This window comes from Myxine glutinosa, chromosome 1 (genome assembly GCF_964187855.1).
Source record: "Myxine glutinosa chromosome 1, kmMyxGlut1.1, whole genome shotgun sequence".
Taxonomy (NCBI): domain Eukaryota; kingdom Metazoa; phylum Chordata; class Myxini; order Myxiniformes; family Myxinidae; genus Myxine; species Myxine glutinosa.
This window is the reverse complement of record NC_136261.1, coordinates 136526549-136548505: the sequence shown is the minus strand read 5'-3', so window position 1 is coordinate 136548505 and position 21957 is coordinate 136526549. Positions and strand designations below refer to the sequence as shown.

Below are 21957 nucleotides of genomic sequence, written 5' to 3'. Positions count from 1 at the left end.
AGTCTAGATTTCTGGTCTATCGTCAAGATGGCCGCGTCCGAGTGCGCAGACAAGTGCATGAAGCCTACAACAAAGATTGTATGGTGCCAAGAGTCCAAGCTGGAGGTGGTGGGGTGACCGTTTGGGATGCTTTTCATGCAGGGGGCAAAACTGATCTGGTTGTTCTGAATGGAAACCTGAACCAGTTCAAGTGCAGGGCCATTCTGGAAGAAACATTGCTTCCATTTGCTCGTGCAGCCTTTCGAGGAAACTTTGTCTTCCAAGATGACAATGCACGGCCTCATCGTGCTCGCATGATCCAACACTTTCTTGCTGACCGTGGTGTAGAGCATATGGAGTGGCCTGCCATGTCCCCGGATATGAATCCGATAGAGAACTTGTGGGCAGAATTAACGCGTCAAATCGACCACTTGGACCAGCAGCCGACCTCTGTGCGTGAATTGCTGCAGGCTATTGTCACTGCATGGCAAGCGATTCCTGTCCAAACCTTGGCAAATCTCGTGAACAGCATGCCTCAACGTGTACGTGCTCTCCTGAATGCTCGTGGGGGTTACACGAAGTACTGAACTGTAATTTTACTGTCCATAATCCCAGTCGTAATTTAACTTTTCCTTTTGTTAAAAAATTTTTTGGCTAATGTGCAAAATAAAGAGATACTTCTGGAAAACGTACAGAAGTTCAACACAGTACTGTCCATGAATTGAGTTCGATATCAGTTTACATCACTTTCAAGGATCAATTTATTTGTTTCGAAATGTCAAATGTGGTTTTTTGTTTCTTTTAAAGGTCACATTAACAAAATCTAGAATAATTTCAACATAATTCCAATGAACTTTTGGTTCTAAGACATCTTGAAAAGTAAGTTCACCCCCACAAAAAAATTATTCCATATTAAATGCCAAGTCTGTATATATATATATATATATATATATATATATATATATATATATATATATATATATATATATATATATATAGATATATAGATATATACACAAAGAATTAAGTTAAGCACCCCTACACAACGAATTAAGGTAAGCACCCCCTAATATATATTCTTTGTGTATATGTATACATTGGCATATATTCTAAGGTATGTGAGATCAAATAATGATTGGTATGACATTAGCAATTATCCATTGATGAAATGCAGATGAGTGCACGCATCTGTGACGTAGGGTTGAGTCAGTGATCCGATCACGTGGGTCCTACACACGTTATTGACGCAAAGATCGCTAGAGGTCTTCTCAGAACAATGACTGTACGTTAGAAAACATAAACGTCATCCACACTGTCCGTGATGGACCTATAGCTCCATACTTAAATTGAGGTGAAAATATGCCTAAAATTCCCAAAAAATTTCACCTTAAATTATTCAGAATAAAATATTGAAAACGGCATGATTGTTATGTTTTTATGTGACCATAATATCACTTCTCCAGAAAATATAGCAATATCATGGGTATATTACACTGTTTTGACGACAACAAACTTGTAACGTGCGAGGTTGTAAAAAAACGGGGGGGGTGCTTAACTTAATTCTTTGTGTATATATATATATATCTGTGCAGTGTCTGTCTTGTGTTGTCTTGTCTTGTCTTGTGTTGTCACTGAACTACTCCCTCAAACTTTTGTGAAATCGTACTATTCCAACTTGACCCACGGCGGGAGTATGCGCTCTACTGAGTGGCGTTCTAGTTTCGCTTAGAATTGAGGAGGGTAATCATTTGTTTAATCAAAGCCTGGTGTTGGGCTAGCGGCTAGGGTGCCAGCTTAGGATCCTAGGATCCTGGGTTCGAATCCCGGTCGATCGCTGAATTAACGCCAGGGGGGTTGACTCAGCCTGTCATCCTCCCGAGGTCGGCTAATTAAGTACCAGTTCACTGGTAATTCCCTGTTTGTCGTAAAAAGGCGACAAAAAGGGTTGGTGGCAGGAAGGGCATCCGGCCGTAAAACATTGTTTCAAAAAGGGGACCAAAAAACAACAACAACCACGGTCCCCGAAAAAGGCCAACCCCCGCTTGCGGGGAAAAATGGCCTCTAAAGGTGGTTAATCATTTGTGGGGGAGGGTTGAGGGATGAGAGAATGGAAGGACAAGGCAATATCAAAATGAGAGTCCACCAACTTGCCTGTGGTGGGCGTCTGGATGAGAATCAAATAATTGGACTCAACCACTTGCTGATCGAGTTGGTTACGTTACGAACATTGAGCCTTGGACTCGCCCGCCTTGTGGCATACGATGGGAAGCAAATGCGCCATACGATGGTGGGGACCCATTCTCCAGGTAGTTAAAATGACCGTTTCCAGTTCTAAAGAGATGGATGTTGAATTAGCCTGCCTTTTGGAAGTTTGATGTACTGTTCTACAAATGGTGGAAACATCCACAAAGTTGTACAGAGGATTATTGAGGGAAGTGGAGAGGTCATTGCTGTAAACCATGGATAAGGTCGGTTCTAAAATGCTACCTTGTAGGACACCAGCCTCAGGAGGGAGAACTTGACACAAAATTTGATCAAAAGCCAAGCCGTTGTTTCTACTCGCAGAGAAAGTCTGATAACCAATCAAGGAGGGGCCTCCTATTACCGACAGCCGACAGTTTGGAAAGTAAGGCTGGGAATCGGAAAGGAATTCATTTTTTGTACCGATGTCCATGAGATAGATGGCGTGGTCTCCTATTTGAGATTTAATGCATCCATCAATTGGTGGGTTAAATGAAGAAATACGTCCATGGTAGAATCGCCGGGAGGGTGGGGATTGGAGGGGGGTGTGAAAGCCAAATGAATGATCAGAGATTACAGAGTTAAAGAATCGATAATGCTCGAGATCTGAAGCATTTTTTTTTTTAATAGGGCGGGGTACACGGTATAAAACAAATAGACACTACTAGGGCTTTCAGGAAAGAAAACGAAATTTGAAAAAGGTGGATTTGGGGTGTATTAGCGGGAGTAAAAAAGATCAAGGTTTTGGATGGCGGAATATACTGTCGGAGATGGTGGTGAACAGCTGTTGTAAAGATCTGGAGGCAGGGGCGTATTTACGGAAAATAGCGCCGATGGCAAGCACTGAAATTGCGCCCCTGTCCAAACATCTGACACCCATCTTTTAGATAACTTTACCATAAAATCAGCTCAAAAATACAAGTCAAGCTCGTTAATCTTTTAATTAACAAATTATGGCACTACATGAAAATTACAACTGCACCTTCCTTGCGTTCACTGATGCAAATTGGTCTATGATGTGCTCAAAGTCAGTTTTTTCAGTTTCTTCTTTTTCTACACTCAGCAGAGCAAGATCACAGAGTCTGCCTTGACCCATGGAGGCTCTCAAATACGAAAGTATTCCTTTTAACTTGCTGAATGATCTCTCACAGTTGGCGATGGAAACTGCGATGGTTAGCATTATCTGAATAGCAATGCGAAGATTGGGGAAGACGCTCTCATCTCCATACTGAACAATCAATTCGAGAAGCCCTTCAGGTTTTGATATTTTCATGTTGGCCCGACTTGATCGCAACATTCTGCAATCCAAAATTTCTTCATATAGCTGCTGTCCATCAACATCGGAGCTGTACAATTCACCTAAATTTTTGCACTTCTTCGTTAGGTCGTTGCTGTCGGCGTTGTAACACAGTCCCTCGACATCGAGAAGGAACCCAAACTTGGCGTCAGTGTCGTGCAAAGGAGTGAACCTTTCATCCATTCTCTGTGAAGACGGTCGAGTGTTCCCTTCATGACTCTTTCCATTTCCTCCTTGGCTGTTAACCCAGCGTCTCTCGTGTTCTCATCAGCCATTCGTTTCTTTCGTCTCTGACGTCTTTCAACTTCAATATTCCATTCTTGACAGAGACCGAGTCCTTCTTCGAGTGACTCACTGACCAACACTTCTCTTTCATCATCAAAATGATCTCGGAGGGCTTTCAAATCCAGGGCAGCATCGTGGAAGTTCATGCTCGGATCCTGCAGCCTCTTTTGAATACGGTCAATGCGAATGAGTACTTTGTTCCAAAATCCTAGCAAAGTCAGAAAATCGTAACTCAACATGCGGTTATACAGCTGCCTTGCGTCACTTCTTGTTTCACTGGTCTCGTTTTCATTGTCTATCATGTCCTGGAGAACTTGAAGTATCTCCTCAAGGTGCTTGTTGATGGGCTTCACTGCTTCTGTCCTTGCACTCCACCTGGTTTCGGACTCCGACTTAACAACCACAGGCACGGCGTTTTTGAGTTTTTCCCAGCGCTGTGTTGAACGACAGAACACATAGAGAGCTTCGATGGTTCCAAAAAACGTGACCATCATTGTATCCTGCTTGGCTGCATGTACAGTGTACACCCACCAAGTTGAGTGAGTGATTGTCACAATTCACAAACACTGCCAGGTTGTTTTTCTCACTTATTCTTTGATGAACACCACTTCTGTGTCCAGCCATCACAGCAGCATTGTCATAGCACTGTGACCGACAATCGTGTAGCTCCATTTCGTCCTTCTCTAGCTGTTTCAAGATGTCTTCAACAAAGCTCTCAGCATCCTTCTGGCTTATCTGGATAAAACCAAGGAAGGACTCTCTAACACAGACTGTTTTCCTCTCAAAATCAACTTCCACGTACCTCACTACTTCTGACATCTGCTCACGGTGTGCTTGATCAGCAGTCGAGTCGAACATGAGACCATAGTACTTGGCTTTATGAATGCTTCTCAGTAAACTCTGGCGAACAGTGGATGCCATCATGTGGATGATTCGTTCTGGACACCCGGTGAAAGATAAGACGTGGATCCAGGATGACTTTCCACATGAGTGAGGTGTTCTTTCATGACAGGGTCAAAGATGGCCAGGAGTTTCAGTAAGCGAAGGAAATTTCCACACATTGGAGTCATCGTCCAGCTGAAGTGACTCCCTGGGTCCTCGTAAAGCCAGGTTCTGAGTCGCAAGGAATTTTATGCAGTGAAGGATTCTCGTCAAGATATCACGCCACTTCTGCTTTTCCTTCTCAATCTGTGACTGAAGTTCCGCATCAATAACTTCTCTGTTTTCAGCTGAATTTCTTTCCATTTCTTTCCACTGTGTGAAGCACTCCCGATGATTCTTAGCATTTTCATGAACACTAATCCTTTCAGGTGCTTTCCACTGGTTGAATCCACTTTCCTGCTCCAATGAGGATTGATGGTCTGACCGGGAACGGGAATAGAAAAGACAACAGATACAAAATGCAGACTTTTCAGAAGGGGAATAGACCAGCCATGAGCGAGTCACTTCCTCACCACGACCATTTCCCAATTTCCTCTTGAACCAAGTTTTGTTCATTGAGCGGTTATTTGTTGGTAGGAAAGGCCCCTCATTGTTCTGGAAATACTTCGAACCCAGCTTTATTATTTTTGTTCTCAATGCATCAGGCAGAATTGCTTTTCCAGTATCCTTGTCGAACTTCAGAAGTCCAATGTCATGCTGTTCAATCACTTCTGGTATGACAGTTTGAGGCTCTTCGACACCATCCAGTTCACTAGGTTCAGTGTCGTCAGGTTCAATCTCGTCAGGTAAAATCTCGTCAATAAACTCAACATCACCACCACCACCATCGTCTTCCCCTCCTGTCATGTCCACGTTCTCTCTGGCAGCCTCACTTTTAATCTCGTCATACTCGGATTTATCTGACTTGACTTCCTCCTCGGCTTGTGACGCATTTGTACTTGATCCACTTTCGGATTCTAACAAACCTGTAGCAGGTGCAGGCGACTCCACGTGTCGAACAACTTGTTCCGGGCTTTTCAAAGAAGGGCATGAAGATCCGAGGATGGCTTTTCTGACTTTAATATAAACTGCTCAGTGGCGCCCCCCTTCAAGTGGCGCCCAGGGCACGTGCCATACCTGCCATACCTTAGGTACGTCACTGCCTGGAGGGAAGAGTGGGATTGAAGAGAGTGTGGGAGTTTGTTCCAGAGGTGGGAGAAAAGAGGAATGAAAGAGTGAAGGTCTTAAAAACAATCAATACTGAATTTGAAGTATATTCCAATTGTTATACATATACCAGTATATCTATATTCTACACATCGGGGAATGTTTAGAGCTTTCAAAATTATGTAAAACTATGTAAATACAAGCGATCTCGATTGCCCGTTTTTATCCGTTGAGTCATGCACGGTAATCCTGACATGTCATCGCGTTCCTGTCAATTATGATTGATCGACAAACAGGAGTGAGGAATGATTGATGGGAATACCCACCCGGTCTCCCGGGCCAGCTATGAGAAGGGGCCCATAATGACTAAGAGAGATTTAAAAAAAGTATACACATTGCGATACATTCAAATAAAGAATATGTATAGAATTTAATGCTACTTTAAAAAACCATATCATTTAAAATGAAAAAACATACAACCATTTCCTGGCGTGTGACATCACCACACTTTTAATGGCGTACATTCCAGTTCCAGTACGGTCAGCATGCGTTTTTTGCATGTTGTGTTTACGCATTGTTGGAATAGTGTGCACCTGTCATTTACTCCATTTTTTTGGAATTACGTGACTCGAGTGCATGAGTAACGCTGCGAATACATTTTCATACTGAATAACAAACATGAAAACATGTTCGCGATAACACCCATATTCCGGCTAGATTGTCTTCCCTCTCCCTCGCCTTCCGCTCCCTCAGTTTTGGGAAACCCTCCATGTTAGCACCGTGCATGTCGTGATGTTTTTCCCATTTTGCGGTGAATTGTGCCGCTGTGATAAGCATAACCCTTGCAATCACGACTGGAAAGCGTCCGTGGAGTAGCAAGGTTTGTAGTGCGAGCAAAAGACAGAGGATGGCCATCATCACTGAACCACTTTAGAGGCGATTTTCCCCGCAGAGCAGGGGTTGGCCTTTTTCGGGCACCATGGTCCCCTTTTTGAAGCAATGTTTTTTTATGGCCAGATTCCCTTCCTGCCACCAACCCTGTTAGTCGCCTCTTGCGACACACAGGGAATTACCAGTGAACTGGTACTCAATTGTAAATTTGAAGTAAAAACTATTGAGGTAAAAATGGATGTTTTAGGACGGTATGAAAGAGGTGATCGTACATTGATATGAGGACCAGGGATTGATTGCTACATTCAAGGTGTGTTATCTCCCAAGAACATTTGCAAACCTGATAAGGATGAAATGATTTGCAGGTGAAATCAACTGATAATTATCAAATGACTGTAAAGGAATTCTAGAAAGCCTTTACAACAATGGATGTTCTATGTAATGTTGAGGATTGTTGGAAGGAAGTCACCTGTTCCTGTATGAATGGTGTGTGGGGGAAACTTTGCCCTCAATTTGTTCACGGCTTTAAGGGTTTCGACGTGAATAATGATGTGTTGAAAACACAATGTTTAGTCAATGGCCAAGACAGACTGTCGGCTTTGATGGGGTGGAGGAGGGTGATGTGGAGTTGCTGGACTAGTACCGGGATGAGCTCTCAACTAAGGACCTTATACTGCTGGAGAATGAATGCCAGGTGATTCTTAAACATTACAATGTAAATAAAATAAACCACTGTAATAGTAAAAATAGAGAAAATAAGATGAGGATTGAGGGAGCACTCCACCTAACTTCTGCCTCTTATTAATGGGAGATTAGTTTGGATTTACAAATTTTTCATTTACAACACTTGCTCTCAGGCTGAAGGCGAGGAGATTAGCCAAGGAGGATGACATTGGGGACTTCACGACCAGCCCGTCGTGAGCCTGCAGGTTCACAGCATGCCATGATCTGTCCGATGCCACACACACATCTCCCAACATGTACCCGATGACACGGCTGATAAGACTATGCACTTCCAGACCTACATCATCAAGCTTTGCCCGGGAGCATGATTTTTTAATTTTGATGGTGAAAAACAGGGGTGCGGTTAATACACAGTCGTGGTTAATACACTGGAAAATACAGTACCTGTTTTCTTGTTGGGACATATTTTCAGTGACATCTGCTTGTGTAAAAGTCATATTCTGTATCAAATGCTGTTGTATTACATATTACTACAATACTATTCCATAACATCAAAATAGCCACTAATTTATAGACACTCTTTGCAATTGTCATTGGTTCCACATTATTATTTAATTTGAAGAATAACTTACAGTTGTGGTCAAAAATATTGGCACACTTGCACTTTTTTTCAAATAATGCACCATTTCTTCCCGAAAAATGTTGAAATTAAAAAATCTTTTGTTATCCACCTCTCTGAAAAAGGATTTTTTTTTCAAAATCCACACAGAAATCCAAAAATGGCCCGGACAATATTATTAGCACCTTTTACAAGTTGTTAGAAATAATTAGATTTCAAGCAGGTGATTCTCCTTTACTTTGGAATTTAACTCACCCGTGGCGAGTTGCAGGTGCCTGCAATATAAAAATCACTCATTCAACCAGTTTAAATGGAGAAAAGGAGTCATTCTGCTGTTTTGTGTTGCTGTGTGTACACATACCGCAATGAGCATGGAGAAAAGAAAGAAAACCAGAGAATTGTCTGAGGAGGTCAGACACAAGCTTGTAGCTAAGCATGGACAATCTCAAGGCAACGAGTCCATCTCCAGAGACCTTGATGTCCCTGTGTCCACCGTACGCAATGTTATCAGGAAGTTTAAGGCCCATGGCACTGTAACCAACCTCCCTGGACGTGGTCGCAAGAGAAAATTTGATCGAAGATTGCAGCAAAGGATTGTTTGAATGGTGGAGAAAGCACCTCGATGAACTGCCAAAGAGATTCAAGCTAACCTTCAGACACAAGGTATGACAGTTTCAGCTTGGACCATCCGTCGCCAACTCAATGAAAGGGGGTTCTGTGGTAGGAGATGCAGGAGAACCCCACTGCTGAGAGAGAGACATAAGAAAACCCGAAAACACACCTGAACAAGCCAAAATCCTTCTGGGAGAATGTCCTGTGGACAGATGAGATCAAATTAGAGCTTTTTGTAAAGCACATCATCTCTATGTTTACAGAAAACAAGATGAAGCCTTCAAAGAAAAGAACACCTTCCCTACATTCAAACGTGGAGGAGGTTCAATGATGTTTTGGGGTAGCTGTGCTGCCTCTGGCACTGGGTGCCTTGAATGTGTGCATGGTATCATGAAATCTGGAGATTACCAAGGCATTTTGGAGCACAATGTTCAACCCAGTGTCAGAAAGTTGGGTCTCCGTCAAAGGTCATTGGTCTTGCAGCAGGACAATGATCCCAAACATACTTCAAAAAGCACCCAGAAATGGTTCAAGACAAAATGCTGGAGTGTTCTGAAGTGGCCAGCAATGAGTCCAGATCGAAATCCCATTGAACATCTGTGGGAAGATCTGGAAACAGCAGTTTGGAGAAGGCACCCTTCAAATCTGGGAGAACTGTAGCCGTTTTCACAAGAAGAGTGGGTCAAACTGCCAGTATAGAAGTGTAGGAAGCTCATTCATGGCTATAGGAAGCACTAGACTGCAGTTATTTTGTCCATAGGCTGTGCTTCCCAATATTAAGTCGAGGGTGTCAATCATTTTGTCAATGCCATTTCTTTTTTTATTTTCTGATTTAAAAGCATTATATTAAGTTCTGAATCAAAAACAAAGGTTTTGTAATATTAACAGTGAAATAAAGAATTGTGGAGACCAAATATTTTTGTCAATTTCAACTTATTTTTCGAGAAAATTGGGAGTTATTTGAAAAAAGTGCAAGGGTGCCAATATTTTTGGCCACGACTGTACATATCCAATGCATCTGATAACTGCTGCCTTTTTACTGTGATCTAACTGAATACTTTAATTAGAAATTACCCAGCACAAATAAATACCAGATATGAGAGATACAATTTTCTTGCTACAACAAGCAGGCTGAAAGATTCTGTTTTCCTTTCTGCATTTGGCAGAATGAGACATCCAGTCATACTCACCGCCTCACTGTCCAAATCGTTACCATTTGCACAACCGAACAGTTCACGACGGAGCAAATTTCCATCGTATTCTAGGAAGGTGAGGTAGAGGTTACGAAAGAACTCCACATGCTTGTTCTTCACACGGAGTTTCTTGGGAGAGTTCCAGTGAATGACCTGTAATGTAAAAGTTAATGACAATTATTTATTGTCATTTTGTCAGTGAGCCCAGCATAAAAATTGAGATTTGTTAAAAGTCACAATTTGAAATTTACGATCAACTATTTTAGCAAAACAAGCCATTTCATAACTGTGAAAGAGAATTGCTTGAAAATATATATTTTATTAAAGCATAATTGTTTAATGAGGGAATTATAAGGGTTTCTTTTTAAACTTGGACTATTACACAAAATGTGAATTTTGAAAAAAAAGAGTGCAGTTCGAAACGCAAAATTGGGAAATTGTATTGCAATCATCCAAGGTATTAATTTGCATCAGAATTTTTCTGAAGATACACAGTAATATTGTATTTGTTTTTCGAGTGTTACTTGAGCTTCATGTTTGTTTTTCACAAATTACCCTCATAATAGGAAATATTGTCAACAATAAGGTCTGTCTGAAAATCTTACTTTGTTTTATATTTCTCCCTCTGCCCTGCAATTTTTTTTTTTTTGTATACAGAATTGAGGCTCGTGTAGAGCAATAACACATTGAACAAGAAAACATGCACAGACACAAGAGGGTGAGAGAGAGGGAAGCATACAAGCACAATAGTGGAGAATAAGGACGTGGAGAATCTGTGGAAGGTGTGGGGAGGAGGAAGAGGGACACGGTATAAACACGGTATAAAGCAAATGAGCATGACTAGGAATTTCACGACTAGGAATTTCAGGAAAGAAGTTGGGGATTGGAAGAGGCGGATTTGGGACATTTTAACGGGGGTAGAAAAGATCAAGGTTTTGGATGGGGGAAGATAAGAGATGGTGGTAAACAGCTGTTTTAAAGACCTGGAGGTCCCCTTTTTTAAAGCAATGTTTTATGGCCGGATGCCCTTCGTCCTTCCTGCCGTCAACCTGTTAGTTCGCCTCTTGTGACACACAGGGAATTACCAGTTAACTGGTACTCAATTTGCCAACCTCGGAAGGATGACAGGCTGAGTCAACCCCCCTGGTGTTAATTCAGTGATCATCCGGGACTTGAGCCCAGGATCCTAGGGTCCCAAGCTGGCACCCTAACCGCCAAGCCAACACCAGGCTCTCTGGTTTGGGATGGGGATTGAAGGGAAACTGTTCCTACTCCATTGCAGTACTTGCTTTGTATTTTAAGCCCAACCCACCAACCCCACAATCCAAAGTTGAAGTTGCGCAAATGAACTTCCATCCATTAAATGGTTAGTTTGTGCAGTGCAAAATATTCCTTTAATAAAAAGCTTGGGATAATGTTTTTATCGGAGTGCAATGAAAGGTGTAGCATGGAGTATGCTCACACCATCTATACACCCCTTATTCCCTTACTGCATCTATTGAATCTGAAATCCGACCTGATCCCCTTGGTGGATGATCATCCATTGAGCCTCATTGTTGTAACACCTAATTATACAAAGATATTGTAGGATCTTTAACATGCACATTGAAGATAATGCAGCCGGAAGACATACATTTACTGTTAAAAAAAATCAATTTGAGAGTGCATCACAGTTGTGTCAACAAGAGGTGTGGTGAGCTGTGATAAAGCAATATAGTAGGACGAAGAAGTCAATGACCATTTTAAATGTCTTAGATTCCTACTGAGTAATTACAGACTCAAATCTATTTAAAACATTGATTTGAAGCGTGGCTGGGTCATTAAAGCTGGACCTGATGCAAATGGGACTTGTATAGTTACATGTCAATATGTATCACAATATTTTCTTTGCAACCAACACTGATTTGTTGTGATTTCCCATTAGACACATTTTATACAGCGTTATTAGACCACAGAGGCAATTATAGACCATAGCGGGACCTATTGGGACACGGTGGTCAATAGTAATTTCAATTAAAAAGACACTAATACAGTAACATCCATTAACGATTCCAAATAGCTCGGACAACTGCGGTAATGTTGCCTTTCAGAACACCGTGATGTGCCATATGTGATTTTTAACATGTTTCTTGGTTTTAATTTGCATGAATTTGAGTCTAGACATAGCAGCATATGAGTGACCAACTTAGCTGTCACAATGTTTGCTTAAAAAAAAAAAGCACATTAACGCATAAAATTATAGGGTAAAATTGAAAAACTTTTGCCTTTTTCCCTTTTGCCTTGAAAAACTCATTTGCCTTTTTATTTTAGACAACGAATGATATAATACAGATGAAGCAAGAGTGAAGACCCACCTTTAAGTCAGACACCTCTTTGTAACACTGTTCCGAGCGGGTGTGATCAGACAGCTGCACATTCCAAAAGCATGGTAGTTGATAGACCAGAAATGGGTTCTGCTTTAAAACTGCATTGAAAATGTCCTGTTGAAAGAAATCAGACGGGAGACTAAATCAATCGAAGGAGCATGTTCATGCATTTCATTTCTCTACTGGGCAGTTGGGGAAGACGCCCTCACCCAACACGAGACATTGTCTGCGTAAATCTGGTGTGTACTAATCACATTGTGCCTCGGTACATTGGATCAATTCTGGACGTTGCTATTTTAATACCTGAAGGCTCTTTTCTCATGAATAACACAATATATATATATATATATACACACACACACAGTCGTGGCCAAAAATATTGGAACCCTTGCACTTTTTTCAAATAACTCACAATTTTATCGAAAAATAGGTTGAAATTGATAAAAGTATTTGATCTCCACAATTCTTCATTTCACTGTTAATATTACAGAACCTTTGTTTTTGATTCAGAACTTGACACCCTACACTTAATATTTGGTAGCACAGCCTTTGGACAAAATACCTGCAGTCAAGCGCTTCCTGTAGCCATGAATGAGCTTCCTTCACCTCTCTACTGGCAGTTTGGCCCACTCTTCTTGTGCAAACTGCTCCAGTTCTCCCAGATTTGAAGGGTGCCTTCTCCCAACTGCTGTTTTCAGATCTCCCCACGGGTGTTCAATGGGATTTAGTTCTGGACTCATTGCTGGCCACTTCAGCACAGCCCAGCGTTTTGTCTTGAACCATTTCTGGGTACTTTTTGAAGTGTGTTTGGGGTCAATGTCCTGCTGCAAGACCAATTACCGTCGACGGAGACCCATCTTTGTCACTGGGTTGAACATTGCGCTCCAAAATGCCTTAGTAATCTCCTGATTTCATGATACCATGCACACATTCAAGGCACCCAGTGCCAGAGGCAGCACAGCAACCCCAAAACATCACTGAACCTCCTCCATGTTTCACTATAGGGAAGGTGTTCTTTTCTTTAAAGGCTTCATTTTGTTTTCTGTAAACATAGAGATGATGTGCTTTACCAAAGAGCTCTATTTTGGTCTCATCTGCCCACAGAACATTCTTTCAGAAGGATTTTAGCTTGTTCAGGTGTGTTTTGGTGACCTCCAGTCAGGCTTTCTCATGTCTCTCTCTCAGCAGTGGGGTCCTCCTGGGTCTCCTACCATAGAACCCCCTTTCATTGAGTTGGTGACGGATGGTGCAAGTTGAAACTGTCATACCTTGTATCTCAAGGTCAGCTTGAATCTGTTTGGCAGTTGATTGAGGTGCTTTCTCCACAATTTGAACAATCCTTCACTGCGATCTTCGAATAAGTTTTCTCTTGCGGCCATGTCCAGGGAGGTTGGATACAGTGCCATGGGCCTTATACTTTCTGATAACATTGCGTACAGTGGACACAGGAACATCAAGGTCTCTGGAGATGGACTTGTAGCCTGGAGATTGTCCATGCTTGGCTGCAATCTTGTGTCTGACCTCCTCAGACAATTCTCTGGTTTTCTTTCTTTTCTTCATGCTCATTGCAGTACACACAGTGACACAAAACAGCAGAATGACTCCTTTATTATTTTGTAACTGGTTGAATAAGTGATTTTTTTGGTTGCAGGCACCTGCAACTCCCCACAGGTAAGTCCATTTCAAAAGGAAAGGAGAATCACGTGCTTGAAATCTAATTATTTGTAAGAACTTTGAAAAGCTGTCAATAATTTTGTCCAGGCCATTTTTTGATTTCTGTGTGGAATAAGCTAAGATTTATCTATTTTTTTTAGCTTTATGTTCCACTGCAAACCAAAGAAATACATTTGTGGAAACCAAAATATTTTTAAATTTCAACAATTTTCTGGAAGAAATGGTGCATTATTTGAAAAAACTGCAAGGGTGCCAATATTTTTTGCCATGACTGTATATATATATATATATGTACATATAATATTGTTGCGGTTTTGTGAATAAAGGATGACCACCCCTCGTAGGTAGATGCACCACAACATGTAGCCTCGCTGTAGTTCAGTTATTTCTTAGTAAATGTAAGCGGTCTCCTTTCCTGTGTTAGTTTTGCGTTAAGCAGGCCAGTGAGTAGGCCTCAATTGGGCTAGGATGCCATGTGCTCGGCCTGGAACAAGTCTGGCAAGGCCGAAGGGAGGAGCTGCAGGGGGAGTGGCCGGTAAGCAGCGAGCCGCTAATCAGAGCTCGAGGGGAGTGGCTCACCACGGCAACGAGAGGAGGGGCATGGAACATTTGGATAAGGCCGGGGAGGGGCCATATAAGATCCTGCCCCGAGCCCCCCAGGGGAGTCGCCCAGCCCCTGAGAGAAGGCAGAGTCAGTCAGAGAGCGAGTCAGATCGGTGAGAAGCAGAACGAGTGAGAGTCTCCCTGTACGAGCTGTTGTCCCACCGCGAGTGGATTGAATTGCTTGTTATAGCCTCTCTGTACACGAATTCCCCGTGCCATGTGCCCTGCGCTCTGCGGCTGTATTAATCGCGCTGTGGAGACGATCCATCCAGGAGCCACCTATGCCGACGACCCTCCTACCTGGGCTCCCTGCACACGTGGCGTGAACACCAGAGGGCCACGCCCGGCGAGCTGTCCGGGAGTGACCGACGGCAATGCACGTTTGGCGCTCGAACTTGTTCTTCCTCATTTTTCCCCACGTGCGTGAGTGGGCCCTTTGTCTGGGGATAAGTTAAGACTGCTTAAGCATCTGCTCTGTGTCCCTTCCCTTTATTCGGATCACTGTACATTATAAATAAACCCGTGTTCTTCCTCTTATTTGATCGTTCCCGTCCTTTCACTATTGGCTTAGCATCGCACGAATAAAACCGCTCGAATCGGGTTCAATAAAAGGTAACGGCACGAGTCACGTGATACGCACACTGCTCGGGCGTACTCGATTAGCGTGGCTTGTGCGAGGTCCGGTCCCCATTTTCGTGGCAGCGTGGGTACCAAAGGTACGTGTGGCAGCGACCCGATACCCTTTTCCACACTCGCTGCGGGAGTGGCGACTCGGCCTCGTGGACACGAAGACCCGAGGGGGAAAATGGGTTTAACCCCCCCTCTGTATGTCGACGGGCTTCGGGAGATCCGCAACAATATATTAATTATGTTTAAAGCTTGCAGTATTTGTGTGAGAAATCGCTGAGGATATCCCGAAGACTCAATAGCTCAGTGGGCTGTCACTGCATAAGTGATGAAGTCCATGGGTTTGAGTCCTGGGTTGTCAGAATTTTTTCAGACTGACCCCACGCAGGAATATATTCCTGTTTATTAAATATATAATTATATATATATATATATATATACAGTCACGTGAAAAAGTAAGTACACCCCATGTAAAGTTTTGACTTTTTCAACATATTTCAACATACAGCTATTTGATCTTCATTTCAACAATATTGATAGATAAAGGTGATATGAGTTTGAGTATCATGAAATATCATGAAACATTTACATTTTGTAGTTCATTGTATAATTTAAATAAACATAAATGCAAATTTTGCATGTGGAAAAAGTAAGTACACCCTTGGCTCTAATAGGTGGTATTGCCCCCTTTGGCAGAAACAACCTCAAGTAGGCGTTTCTTATAACTGTCTACCAGTCTCAGACATCGACTGGGAGAAATTTTTGCCCACTCCTCCATGCAGAATTCTTTCAGCTGTGTGATGTTTGAGGGGTTTCTTGCATGCACAGCTCGTTTCAAATCCCCCCACAACATCCCGATGGGATTTACATCTGGGCTTTGACTTGGCCATTGCAGAACCCTCCATTTCTTTCTTTTCAGCCATTCCTTGGTGGATTTACTGGTATGTTTAGGGTCATTGTCATGTTGCAAGGTCCACCTTCGGTTGAGCTTCAACTTTCCGACAAATGGCCTCACATTATCCTCAAGCACCCTCTGGTACAATGAAGAATTCATAGTGGATTCTATGATGGTGAGCTGCGCAGGCCCTGATGCAGCAAAGCTGCTCCGAACCATAATAATACCACCACCATGCTTTACAGTTGGTATCAGGTTCTTGTGGTCAAATGCTGTCTTTGTTTTTCGCCAAACATGTCTTCTGGTACTGTGGCCAAATAGCTCTACCTTTGACTCATCTGTCCAGAGCACATTGTTCCAGAAGTGCTGGTGTTTGCCTTGGTGTTCATTGGCAAACTTTAGTCTTGCCCTGAAGTTCTTTCTGGACAGCAAAGGTTTCCTCCTGGCACACCTCCCATGTAGATCAAATTTGTGCAGCCTCTTTCTCATGGTAGACTCGTGCACTTTGACATCAACAGTGGCAAGAGCTACCTGTAGGTCCCGTGATGACATTCTGGGGTTCTTAGAGACTTATTTCAGCATCTTGCGGTCTGCTCTCGGGCTGTACTTGCTGTGGTGGCCTGGCCTGAACAAGTTGGCAGTTGTTTGGAATCTTCTCCACTTGAAGATGATCTTCCGGACAGTCGAATGATTGATTTCAAATTGTTTGGAGATCTTTTTAAATCCCTTCCCAGACTCGTAGGCATCTATAACCTTCTTTCTGAAGGCCTCAGAGAGCTCTTTTGATCGAGGCATGGTGACGCCGCACACTTCAACAACAAAGAGCAAACCAAACTAAATGTCTGAGGTTTAAATAAGACAGGTTCCTCCAAGATCCTCTCTAACGATGTTCTAATCATTTGCACCTGAGCTGGTGCACCTGATTCTAATTTTAGGTATTTGAAGTAGTGATAAATGTAGGGGTGTACTTACTTTTTCCACATGCGAAATTTGCATTTATGTTTATTTAAATTATACAATGGACTACAAAATGTAAATGTTTCATGATATTTGTTATATTATTTCACCTTTATCTATCAATATTGTTGAAATGAAGATCAAATAGCTGTATGTTGAAATATGTTGAAAAAGTCAAAACTTTACATGGGGTGTACTTACTTTTTCACGTGACTGTATATATGTATGTATATATATCCACATGTACATATATAGTTCTTTGCATCTGTTCTGAGCCAAGCGATGTGCTGAATTACCTGGTCTGCCAAAGATGTGGAAAGCATGCTCATAAGTTCACGCTCTGCTGTGAGCCTCCACATCTGGTCCCATTTCATTTGGCGAAGTCTCTTTAGGAGCAGCAGGATGACACCTACAAAACCAGAGGGGTGGCGCAAGAAGTAATGCAGAGGCATTGTGTGAAATGCTTTAACCCTTAGCCTTTTAATCTTAAAGAAAGCAGGAAGCACAAAGGATGAAAACAAAAAAAAACAAGCATAATATGCTGATTAAAAAAAAACACCAGCTCAGTTAAACAAAACATGCATACCAAGCAAATAATGAATCCTTGAGAGATTAAGTGCTTGTTTTGCCAATATAATCCTTAAGATATATGTATATATATTCCTTGCAGGGAGTCATCTTTGTGTTGATGACACACATTATCTGTAAGGTTATACAAAGCCTCCACTTTCTAAATATTGTTGCGGTTTTGAGTTTTGTACAATAAAGGTTAAATTTCCCCCTCATAGTTTAGTCACACAACAACATGTAGCCTCGCGATAGTGCAGTTATTTCTTAGTATTTGTGAGCATAGTCCTTTTCCTGTGTTAGTTTTGCGTTGAGTAGAATAATGAGAGTAGGTCCTTTTCATTGCTCCATTGCCTTATGCCGCCTCCATTGCCTTATGACTCCTTGTGCTGCCTTTGGCTTTTTGGCGCGAATTAACACGAGGCAGGCCTGGCAGGTCGAGTCGGGACCGAATGAGGGCGGCGAAGAAGCTGACAGTAAGCGCAAGCCGCCAATCAGGGCTCAAAGGGAGTGGTTGCGGCAAATGGGTCAAAGGGCGTGGTTGGAACGTTCGAGAGGGCTCAGGGCATGTCCATATAACCCGTTGCGCAAAGCCCCCACCAGGAGTGGAGTTGAGCTGGGTGATGAGCTTGAGCAGTTCGGGTAGAGGTGAGCTTGTGCATTGAGCTATTGGAGAGGCGCGTATTGATGAGAGTTACGAGTTCGGAGAAAAGACGCGCATGAACCAAGTATAAGCGCTCGTATTAAAGTGGACGCTCGGTTGAGCTTGAAGCCGAGCCTCGATTGGGTTTAGCGAGTGATAGCGTGCTGGTGACTTAACGCGCTGTGGAAAGCCGCCGAGAGGCGCGTACATACCCCTCCCACCTTGCTGCCTCATGTGCCCCTTTGTTCGAGAGACGCACTACGAGGATCCTTTCCATCACCTGCTTGCCATCTTCGTGGGACGTGCTGGGACCGTGGAGAGCACGCCGGGCCGCCGTTCCTGGACGACCAAGGCAGCGCGTGAACATCATCCTGCCTGCATTTCCCCTTTGTGAGTGTGATCGGGCCCGTGTCTGGGGATAAGTATAAGACTGCTTAAGTTCTGCTCTGTGTCTGCTTTCTACCGACTTGTACATACTTGTGTAAATAATAATTAAATAGTGTTCTTTCTTTATTCAACCGTCTCGTGTTTTCCATCATTGACTAAGCGTGGAACGAATAGAACCGCTCTAATCGGGTTCCAATATTAATGGTAACTGCACGGACCACGTGGTACGCAATCCGCTCGGTGTACCCAAATTACACGTGGCTCATGCGAGGCTTGGTTCCCCGCTTCCGTGGCGGCGCAGGTATTTAGGTACGTGCGAGACTGGTCCCGAAACCCTACCTTGCATTTGCCCGGAAGGGGCGTTTCAAGTCTCGGTTACGCCGGCCCAGAAAGAACAAGGGGCTTAATCTCCCCTTGGTAAGGGTAGGAAGGGCGGCGGAAAACCGTAACAATATATCAAAAGCAATAATCCATTTTGCTATCAACATTCCAGGCTTTGGACAACATAATCATACTGCATACAGTATAATTTGATAATGTGTTTGCTTTTTTTGTGGGGTTGTTTGTCTTCTATGTATTCCTAAACCACTGGAAGGAATGAGTCGAAAATGGGAGGGAGGCTTGTAGGTGATAAAATACGAGTATTTCTGAACCCATCGCATGGCGTGCTCTCGGTGTGAGGGGTATTAGAAGTCCTAATAAAATACCACAATTATCTGCATCAATGTCACATACATCATGGAAGCAGGGCAATGTTCATATTACTGAAAATATCGAACTGTTTGTGTGTTTGTTTTACTTGTATGCACTCCTAAACCACTGGACACAATGGGTTGAAAACTTGTGATTGTACTGGGGGTAGGGGGGAGGTGGTGAATTCATACTCCTCGAAATCAATACTGCCAGGCCAAACATTTTCGGTCATCTCATCTCTTAAAATGGGTCGTGACGTCTGGATGTCCATCTGTCCATCCGGTCGTCTGTTAACTTTTTGATATTTTTTCTACTCCTCCTTTACCACCACCTGATTGTTCTGAAATTTCCCATATTAATACAAAACAGTCGACTGCAAAATCTATTGGGCTTTTCTTTTTCGATTTCAGATCATGGGAGCTCCCAAAGTGTCGGGGAGTTACCCATTTAAACTTCAGATCCCTTGTCGTCCTTATTTAACAACCGATTGCTCTGAAATCCGTTACAGCCCTTCCAGTCGATGGTCCACAGGATCGCTCAGTCTTAGATTTTTAGATTTCGGACAAGATGGGCTCCCAGCGGGATTCCCCAAGATCTCAACCTCAAGAGATGACCGTGATCCATTTGGGGCTATTTATTTAATATTAACAGTGTGGCATTGTGAATGCCATCGATTGACTTCCTGTATAGTTAGAGGTTTTTTGACATCTGAAATGAACGTGATGACCTTTGATCTTATTATTGTAATTAATGGCATATCAAATTATGTTTTATAAGGCTTAATTTTGTTGCCGCTCAACATGTGTTTTCCCGTGGTACTAAAATATCTGATTAATAGGCCACGTTGGACTTAGTACGAAAATGGGGCTTATGGATTTGGTCTTGTCCGCCCGTCCGTGGGTCCGCAACCATAATCTCAGATGTATGGACCAATTTTGTTCAAACCTGGCACAAAGCCAATACATGACGATATACATATGCATAACATTTTGTTTCACGATGCGATCAAAGATGGCTGTCTGGCAGCCATTTTAGTTGTAAAAAACCCATTGTTGAACATGTCCTCAACCTTTTCTCAGACATGCGTTTAGCAATCTTGTTCAAACTTTGCACACCAATAAGAAATTATGCCTAACATATGCATGCCATTTATTTCGAGATCAGATCCAAGATAGCCGACTGGTGGCCATTTTGTTACTTAAACATGTCCCCAACCATTTATTGAAGACGCATGGTCGAATTTTGTTCAAATTTGGCACAGCACAGTACATGATGGCATACACATGCACCTCACTTTATTTTGCATTCTGATTAAAGATGGCTGTCTGGTAAACTGGCGGCCATTTTCGTTGTAAAAATAACCCGATATTGAACACGTCTTCAACCATTTCTCGGAAATGCATTAACCGATCTTGTTGAATCTTAGCCAAAAGATAATGAATGATGGCTTATATATGCGAGTTATCCTTTTTCGAGATCAGAGTCAATATGGCCGACTGGCAGCCATTTTGTTACTTAAAAGTGTTCCCAACCATTTATTGAACATGCATGCTCTGATTTTGTTCCAACTTGGCACAAGCACAGCACACGAAGGCATACACGTGTACCTCACTTTATTTAGTGATATGATCAACGACGGCCGACTGACTGCCATTTTAGTTGTAAAAAAACCCGATATTGACCACATCCTCAACCATTTCTGACATGCATTTACCGACGTCATTTTTTTCACGTTCAGATCTAAGATGGTGGACTGGCGGTCATTTTGTTACTTAAACGTGCCCCCTTCCATTTCTCGGACATGCATGGACCAATTTCCTTCAAACTTGGCACAAAGACAATACATGAGTATACGTACATATGAATAATATTTTGTTTTGTCATCTGACATGGCATCTCACACCGACGTCAGATATCATCTCACATCTGACTGACAGCCTTTAACTCCGAACAGCAAAATTATTAAAACTACGGCTGGTCGCTATGACATTTTATGTCTTTTTCTTGTTGTTTATAGTTGATTACTTATATAACTTTCAGTTTAGGTTTAAATACTATGGTAAAAAAATATTGATAATCCGAAAGTCGTATCTGTCTCTGCTGCACCTGTTAAAACACAGCATCATCTGTGCTCTTAACATACATAAAAACAACATTGCATCATCCATCTGATGACAGCACTGCACAGTAAATTAGAGAGGACCAGTCCAGATTACCATCTCACAATATGTTTGAATAACTCCATTTGTGATCGGGTAATTTGCTTGAAACTTTTGTTTATCCTGATATTGGAAAACGATCCATGCTGCTTTGCAAAACAACAGTGTCATTGATCATTTGTCTTACAGATTGATAAAAGGAATTTGATCATATCTTTTGTTGTGGGCCCCATTTTCCAGCAGCCCAAGCATAGAAACACTTCATGCGGTATAGACGAGAGTATTGCTTAAAAGACTGTACAGGTCAAGCAATCAATTATAGGGTTGCTTGACCTGTATAGGCTTTTCGACGATACTGATAGACATTAAGAAAGAGGTGAAAATACGGCCTTTTGTGGATTTAGAAAATTCCTGCAATGATAGATGTTAAATGAATTTTTCTCACACATTGCAGAAGTTTAAGGTACTTTCAATGCGATGATTAAAAGAAAGACGAT

The 21957-nt window shown here is 42.4% G+C and overlaps 1 protein-coding gene across 10 annotated transcripts in view; it reads right to left on the bottom strand.

The window, feature by feature from the left end:
• LOC137428864 (xylosyl- and glucuronyltransferase LARGE1) overlaps positions 1-21957 on the bottom strand; it is a 659931-nt gene that overhangs the window by 45848 nt on the left and 592126 nt on the right. For all 10 annotated transcript variants that reach the window (XM_068118724.2, XM_078777441.1, XM_078777429.1 and 7 more), the window contains 3 exons: positions 17308-17420; positions 12244-12369; positions 9887-10042 (listed from right to left, as the gene is read on the bottom strand). In XM_068118724.2, coding sequence (XP_067974825.1) covers positions 9887-10042; positions 12244-12369; positions 17308-17420 — 395 coding nt within the window. The remainder of the gene's footprint in view (positions 1-9886; positions 10043-12243; positions 12370-17307; positions 17421-21957) is intronic.